Source organism: Rosa rugosa, chromosome 5 (genome assembly GCF_958449725.1).
Source record: "Rosa rugosa chromosome 5, drRosRugo1.1, whole genome shotgun sequence".
In the NCBI taxonomy this organism is placed as follows: Eukaryota; Viridiplantae; Streptophyta; class Magnoliopsida; order Rosales; family Rosaceae; genus Rosa; species Rosa rugosa.
The window spans coordinates 29,731,421-29,739,709 of NC_084824.1; the positions used below are offsets into that span (position 1 = coordinate 29,731,421).

The 8,289-nt window shown below is 39.8% G+C and overlaps 1 protein-coding gene across 1 annotated transcript; it reads left to right on the forward strand.

The window, feature by feature from the left end:
- The first annotated feature begins 4,730 nt into the window (after window positions 1-4,730).
- On the forward strand, window positions 4,731-7,879 carry LOC133711518 (uncharacterized). The gene is made up of 8 exons (XM_062137626.1): window positions 4,731-4,786; window positions 5,284-5,358; window positions 5,547-5,784; window positions 5,877-6,001; window positions 6,274-6,320; window positions 6,449-6,537; window positions 6,706-6,761; window positions 6,841-7,879. Exons 1-6 carry the CDS (start codon window positions 4,731-4,733, stop codon window positions 6,454-6,456), a joined length of 549 nt encoding a protein of 182 aa, XP_061993610.1. The 3' UTR covers window positions 6,457-6,537; window positions 6,706-6,761; window positions 6,841-7,879.
- Window positions 7,880-8,289: the final 410 nt, after the last annotated feature.

An 8,289-nucleotide genomic window follows, 5' to 3' on the forward strand; every position in this document is an offset into this window, starting at 1 on the left:
TGAAACGCTATTTGAAGCAAGTTGGTGATTGCAGCATCACCAGGGCGCCATCACCATGATGGACGCCATCCATGGTGTCATGGATAGGGACTGTGCCAGCCCTAGGCTGGTGGTGGACGGCTGCGGTGCCAGAGGCAGCAGCGGCGGTCACACTTAGTCCAAGAATCAACCTTTGATTCATGCTTCATTTCGCTTGAGAGAATGGATGTCCGTGTGAAGTCTTTTGTATACAGATCATCATATCATGACTAGGATGATCTATCATGTCGTGACAAAGCCAATATGTGTCTAAATCCAAGAGATCTTCTCTCATAACTTTTATTGGATTAATAGCTCGAATAGTGACATAGAGTCCACTAGAGAGACACATAAACTTCTCTAAGATGCGCCTTTGTTCGCAATCATTAGAGGTATTGCAAAGGAACTCATTTCTGTTCTCTACATGCGTTTTCGCATGGAATCCGTTGGCTATTCATAGGTGCGATTGGCCCTAGGAGCGTAGAGAGTTTCTGTGACAGTAATTAAGGTGCCATTTGGCAAGTGGAACTTGGGCTATTCCATGTCCTTGAATTAATACTGATGACCCAGCCATGGTAGTCACAAAAGTCATATGCTCAGAATTAAAATGGAGTCATAAAGAACTCGAAATTTTATTCATAAGCCAACAGAGTTACATCATTGTCTCTTTGACCAAAGAAAATCTAATCCAAAATGCTAGCTAATGCAAAACAATGGTAGTCGTCTAACTTCTTTCGGTAATTCCAAAATAAATGTGACCAGGTGAGTAGAGAGATGTCGGTGGAGCAAGGCTCGCTTAAGTACCACTAATCTCAGAACCTTCCTAGACATCACACTTATTTTGGGTGAGCCTACTTTGAAGAAAGACTTAAACCATTGGCATTTACTACAAAGTATATGGCAATTGCCTATTACATCTCTTGGAAAAATAAAGACTTAAACAGAATTGGCGATCTATTGATCCCAACCAGATTTGTAGTCTTCAACCCTTCACTCTAGGTCATCTTCTTGATCTTCTTGTTCCATATAGTGAGCTTCTCTTGCTTCACAATATGCTTTGTAGGCGGTGACGATTTCTTCACGAGCTCTACAAATGTGTGCCCAATGATCAGACACTCCACATCGAGAACATACATCTCTTTGCTCAAACTCCATTGATTGAGGTGCTTTGAAAGCGTCATTTAGATGGCTCTTAGTGTTGGTGGCGCCACCAACATGGCCAGAGGCGTTGCCTCCCTCTCTCTTTCCACGTTGACCTCTTCGGTTCCGTGTTCGCCTATATTGGCGGTTACCTTCCCAAGTAGAGCGATTATATGGACCAGAACGTCCAGAAGTATCCCTAAGGTTAGGATTTCGCTCTTGGTGCCTTCTCTTAGGGGCGCGACTATAATTGGATTCCAGAATATGCTCTATTTCCACGGATCTCGAATTATAGTTCTTCACAAGGATGTTGTCATGCTTTTCAGCGACATTCATAGCTCCAATGAGCTCATGAAGCCTTGTGATCCGTCCTGCAGCAACATCGATTCGATAGTTCTTAGCAACCATCAATGCAGAGACGGGGAAGGTAGAGAGAGTCTTCTCAATCAACATCGCATCTGTGATCTCTTTACCACAGAATTCCATTAAGGATTTAATGTGAAGTGCTTCCGAGTTGTAGTCAAGAACTGACTTGAAATCACAGAAGCGGAGGCTAAGTCATCTCACTTCTAGGTCAGGAAGCAGGGAGTCACGAACGTTGCCAAATCTTTCTTCGAGTGAGACCCACAGCCTTCTGGGGTCTTCTTCATTCATACACTCGTACTGGAGCGAATCATCCATATGAGGAGTCATTAGGATGATGGCTTTCACCTTATTTGCCTATAAGGCTGCTCCATTTGCTTCTAAAGCTTGAGCTTGCTCAACAGTTAGCACTTCCTGGCTAGGCTCGAGAATCATATCCAGGATTCCATCGGCCTTGAGATGCTGGCGGACATCACGAACCCACCTGTGATATGCAGAGCCAGTTGTTCCCAATGGAGCAAAGTCCAATTTGTTCAGGTTGCTCATCCTGAAAGAGAACAAGAAATTAGGGTTAGTTTCGGAGAGTGAAAGGCTACCACGAAAACATATAAAATTTTTGAGAATTAGGAATTTCTGAGCGTAATCGCTTTCAAGAAATTTAATTCCAAGAGGTATTGGATTATATCGAAACAATGACGTAAGTGGTCGATCATAAATTCTCTACAAACTCTAAGTTTGGAGATCTCAACAAGCTCTAAGCTTGGAGTGAGCACGAACCCCCACAGTTCGGCTTAATTTGGTCTCCCCTATGATGAAGAAAGGGGGGTAGAAGAATGGAGTTTGCAAGTCCCCGAGAAAAAGAAGAGAAATTGAATAAAAACTCAAAAACGGGAACTTTTAGTAAAAAATACCTTGAAATAGGTCGCCGGAAACTGGCCGGCGGTCGTTGACCGGCGTTGATTGTTGACCGGTGTTGACCAGGAGCTGACGTGGCAGTGGGTCCTCTGGTTGCTGACGTGGCAGTGGGTCCCGCGGATGTTGACGTGGCTGCTGACTGTTCTGATGACGTGGATGTGGGGTCTGGTGCTGATGTGGCTGTGGGCCTGTGTTAGTGGGCCTCTGCCTTGGGCTTGGGCTTCTGGGCTTCTTTTCCTTTCCCTTTTTTTTTTTCTTTCTTCTGCCGGTTTTTCTGTTGGATGATCAGGCAGCCGGTTCAGCAAGGTTTTGGACTGTTTTTGGAGGTTTTCTTCTGATTCCTGAATCTTCAGATCAATGGGCTTCTGCTAGCAAATTTTGGTTTAGATTGGAGGTCCGGAAGATGGTGAACCAGTGGAATATTTGTTGCGGGTTGTATGGAGCTTCCGGTGGCCGGTTCGGTAGGTTTCCGGCCGGTTCTTGGGGTGGCGCCACCGGTTCTGGACTCCTGGGATCGAGTGATTCAAGGTGTGAGGTGGAGGCAGAAAAGGCTTCAAGGTTTTGTATTCGGATTCAAGGTTTTTAGCTTCTTGAATCATGGTTTGGCTATTTGTTTCAGTGTTAGGGTTTCGTGTTGATAACGTGTTTTAGAGAAACTGAAATTGAGAGGAAATCGCTGTGTATTCTCATTGATAATATGAGCCTCTTTATATAGAGGATTACAATGCATAGAGTCTGAATCATACAAGGAAAGATAATCTCTATATTCTTCTAATTAAACCCTATTACCACTAGGTCAAGTAACCTAGAGTTTGGGCCTAACACAAATTAGGGTTTTACTTGAACACAAATGAAGTTATACCTACCACATCACCTCCAAGATACGACACCATCTATGCCACATAGTTTATTACAATTGAATCTTTTCTTTCAAGTTTGTCACGATTATTTTTCTTTTTCTTTTTGAACCTTTTTGTTGGGTTTCCTCATAGACATTTTATTTTGTGCTACAATTAGAAATCTAAAATAAAATGGGAATGAAATTGGCACTTTTTTTAATTTTTTAATTTACAAACCACACCCATTTTTATGCACATGTCCATTAAAAATATTCATTGAGGGGGATGTGGTTTGTAAAAACTTCAGCACCCAAATGAAAATTAAGAAATCTAGCAAATGATTTTGTTGTGATGTTGTAGTGACTTGGTTAGCGTTTTTGTTTTTACCATAAACTATGATAATCTAATATGCACTATAATACAAGACGATTATCAAACAATACTAGACCCCTTAAAAACTTCTTGAATGAACTATCGCATAATCCTTTATTTATTTTTTATTTTTAAAAAATGATATTCGTATTTTAACATCTCCAAAGTCAATATGAAGTCTATTTTTTATTTTTTTTTTATTTTTTTGGGGCCACTAGTCACATATAAAGTAAATACGTACTTAATTTATTTGTACTAAAGTCGGGATATATTTGTAACCCTTAATTTATTTGTACTTAGATTATACTTGGATATTAAAGTCGGGATTATACTTGGATATATATATATATAATGCGCATAGCTCGATCAACTTAAACAAACTCATGATGATATATATATATATATATATATATTTATCTCAAAAAAAAAAAAAGACGGAGACTGACTTGGGCCATAACCTGAGGCCAGATTGTAGCGGTTTCTTAAATGGGCCGGCTAAATCGAAATCGAGGCAAGTCAAGTCCATGAAGAAGGTTATCTTCGTAACTCCACGCAAACCCTATCATATAAATGCACCTTTCGTCTGTTGTTGTGGTTTTCATATGTTCAGATCGAGAGGATCTGCCTCTCTCATCCTCCTACCGCTCTATGCCCGATGAGGAGAGAAATTATACATCTTTTCCGATTAGAGATTGCAACTCTTGGAAAGATGTGTAATTTCGTTTCTAGCAACGAAGGATGATACATGAGGCATCCGATGAAGGCCCCCCTATGAGGAGAGAAATTGTACATCTTTTCCGATTAGAGATTTTAACTCTCGGGAAGATGTGTAGTTTCACTCCCTCTTTAGGCCTTTCTAGCAACATGAGGGTGGATTTTCGAATTCCCCTCCAGGCTCTGTTTTATTTCCGATGATCCCTCCGAGGGGCATCCAAGGCATTTTTGACCTTCTCGAAATTCTCAGAATTCGGATTACCGCAGCCGGAAGTTCCAAAGCCCTCTAAATTTTTTTTTTTTTTTTTTTTTTTTCCGCTTTGGAACTTCCTTCCGGCTGCGGGGCACACCGTAATCCGAAGGTCAAAGATGCCTTGGATGACCCTCGGAGGGATCATCGCTCTCCCTCTGTTTATCTTCTTGAGGTAAAATTGTCAGCGAATTCTCCTGACTTTCGGAAGCTAGTTATGGCTCACCCACAATAGTAGTAATTAGAATGCTATTTAACAGTAAATGTAATTACAGGTAAGCAAGTGTAGCTTATGGAATTTCAAGCAAATTCATACTTCTATTACAGAAGGTTCTTGAACACTAAACAGAGCAGAGCTAATTGTATGGTCAATTAGGGTCAGAACACTAAACTGCCTCGATTATGATCACAAATTGGCACAGAAGACCATCAAATCGGTTCCTCCAATGATTCAGAGGTTCGGGTTTGCGAATAAGGTAAATAATAGTATAATTCACTGATCAAATTCACATTCTTGTTCCTCAATGCTTGCCAATCTGACATTGGAAAATGTATGATTTTCATGTATTGTACTTGGAGGAGTTGTAGTAGCTGAAAAATGTGGTAAAGAATTTAAATGAGAAACCTTGGAGTTGGGTTTAATTTTTGGTATCTTTTTCTCTATTGGTTCAGGAAGCAGTTGCTAACTCCTTCAGAGCTCAAGGATCGGTTTTCAGACATCCGTTTTGTTCGGTTACCCAATATAAAGTAATCTTCTTGCTTTTGACATTCTTTCAGCTCTTGGTTGGTTTAAGATTTGGAAGTGATTTTCTTGCTTTTAGAAATCAACATAAACTTGATTTTGCGTTTGTGAGATAGTGGTTTACTTTACAAGTTGTATCCAAAATGATGGTTGAATTGGGTTGTGATGTTGGGCAACTCTTGGGGTTTTGTAGGATCTATCTGGTTGGGGAAACTCTTTCAGGATGTTGGGCAACTGTTGGAGTGTTGATTGAGAAGGGCACTAAAAGAGCTAGTTCTACAGGGAAGAGCTATTCGATATACAAATTCGAGTGTTTGGAGGAAGATACCGTTTCTGTTTTCTTGTTTGGTGATGCTTATGAGAGGAACTGCAATGAGCAGGCTGGAATGGTGTTTGCACTGTTTAATTGTAGCCTACGCAAGGATGCTAAGGTATTGTTTTGTTATCTAGTGCTATATACTGCATTATAAGTAACCTGTTCTTATTTTATCACCAAAGATAACTTGTTTGTCTGAATATGCAGGGTGCTGGTTTTTCTTTGAGTGTGTTTTCGGCCAATCAAATTGTGGAGATAGGAACTTCAGTTGATTATGGAGTCTGCAGAGGGAAAAGGAAGGATGGAATGGCTTGTACTTTAGTCATAAATAAGTATGTAACATGCTTTTCTTCAATCACCTTATTTCAAAGTCATATAGTTAGAACTACAAGTGCTGTCATTATGTGCATCTCTATTTGTAGAGGTTTTTGTACCTTTTATTTATTAATATTTGTAACAATATTTCTCTCCTCTTATTTGTAAATTTCATAGATCGGTACGAATGTTAATCTTAATTCCTTATCCTTTTTGTCTGACTTGATATGTTTTAACTTTTAAGGCAAACTTACTAACCGATATTTCCTCTATTCCAATTTTTTTCCAGAAAGGATCACAGAAATATTCCACTATGCAAACTGTGCTCAAGGGAGGGTAAGTGATAACTGCTTAAAATTGTGTGATTATGTGTAATCTAGAGACTAGATACCCTTTTGCATATTATGTTTTAGTTTCTTTGCATTGGTGCTATAGTTTGCTTGACTATTTTTTTGATGCATCAGGAATTTGAGAACAGGATTTCGGAACCCGTACCAGCCAGAAGGAGTTTTTATGGTCGATCCTCTAGCTGACAGAACAAACTCGAACTAGCGTAAGCAGCCGGTGAAGCTATTGTCTGTGGAAGTGCTTAAAAAGGCATTAAAATTATATGTTTTAATCTACTGCTACTAGAACTCTATTAATCTCTTAGATTGCAGCTGGTACCTGTTTTACCCAACTTTCGTTGCCCCATTATGGCTAACATTCTGAAATATTATAGGTTCCATATGCTGCTGCTATGTTCTCTATCTTTTTTTTGTTTGCACAGCCCCATGTGTAAGTTTCTCTAGTTGTGTTTCATAGTTTAGCATTTACCTGGTGTTGGATTTGGACTAATTCAGTTACACATTTACAGATGTGAAGCATTGTATCTAAACAAGTTGGGCCGTCGAGAACCTCTAGAACCTCCCTTTCGACCATGTTCCACAATCACTATTCCATCTTCCTTCTTGCCACTCGAATCTGGCTGATTGCCTGGATTCCTTGGTTTTCCCACTGGATCTACCATCATCTTCCGCCGATCTTTTGTCTGCTGTACATAAACTTTTCGGTTACCCACTGGTTCGTTCCCTTTTGTAGTTTGTCTCTCTGTTTCTATCTCTACCGTTGTTCTTTTCTCCCTTTCATCTTTATCGTTCTTTGCCTTTCTTGCCTTCCCCTTCCTCCTCCTTTTGTATTTCAGACTTTAATGCTCTCACCTACTCCTAGTCTTTACCATCATTCTGCTTCCTGTTTGTATTGGGTTCGGTTCCAGATTGGTTGTTCAGTACGTTGGGCTTTCTTCCTTCTTCTAGATCTCATTTTCCTGTTTTCCTTAGCCATGTGTCACTCTAGTTTCTTTCTGTGTTCTTTGGTTGTTCCTTCTTTTCTTCTTTTGTTTCTTGGGACTTGTCTTGCTTCCCTTGCAGTTATGTCGGATATTTCTTCGTCAAATAATATTGCCATACATACTTTGATTCGGGAGGTCGCTCCTGAATTGGAGACCCAGGCTCTTTCTTTATCACATAATCCTAATCTGACAACTGCTGAAGAACCTACTTTGGATATGGTTCCTTGTCCTCCTTTTTGTAGCCCCAGGAAGAGAGGACGAGATGAAACAGACTTATGGCTGCAGACCCTCTTTCTTCTTCAAACCATCTATGAGTATATTATGTTGGAACTGTTGTGGTTGTTCACGACCTGGGTTTTTTGTCTCAAGTTGGGTTTCTTAGAACTCTTTTAGCTTTTGATGTGTTATGTTTGCTGGATACTAGACTAGATGATCAGGATGTGAATGCTATGGTTTCTAAGCTTCCTTTTGTTACTTTTCATTGCATTCCGGCTGTTGGTCAATGTGGTGGCTTATTATCATTGTGGAATAGCTCTATCTATAATATATCGGTTTTAGTTTCTCATCCTCGTTTTATTCACCGCAGTTTTCTCTTTTAAGTAATGGTTCTTCTTGGTATATGACTTTTCTATATATGTATCCACAGAAGCATAAACAAAAGGCTGTGTGGGATGAGTTGGTTAATTTTTTGGTTCCTCCATCTGAACCTTGGTTTCTTTTAGGAGATTTTAATTGTATTTTGCAACTTCAGGAGAAGTTAGGCGGTGTAGGAAAACTAATGCTTTTATGGTGGTTCAGTTTCGAGATTACCTTAATCGTCTAGGTTTAATCTCTCTTCCTTTTACTGGAAATCAGTTTACATGGTCTAATAAACAACAAGATCAAGACAGAATCTGTGAACGGTTAGACTCTAATAGTGTGGCTCTAAACATGTTTCCACATACTGCATTACATAACTTGCGCATTGTTGGTTCT

What these genes read in the sequence shown, in the direction of transcription:
- LOC133711518 (XM_062137626.1), top strand. Translation starts at nt 4,731, where the DNA reads ATGCCTTGGATGACCCTCGGAGGGATCATCGCTCTCCCTCTGTTTATC. An exon ending in CCTCTGTTTATCTTCTTGAG is followed by an intron (nt 4,787 to 5,283) that starts GTAAAATTGTCA and finishes CTATTGGTTCAG; the next exon opens with GAAGCAGTTGCTAACTCCTT. An exon ending in TGTACTTTAGTCATAAATAA is followed by an intron (nt 6,002 to 6,273) that starts GTATGTAACATG and finishes ATTTTTTTCCAG; the next exon opens with AAAGGATCACAGAAATATTC.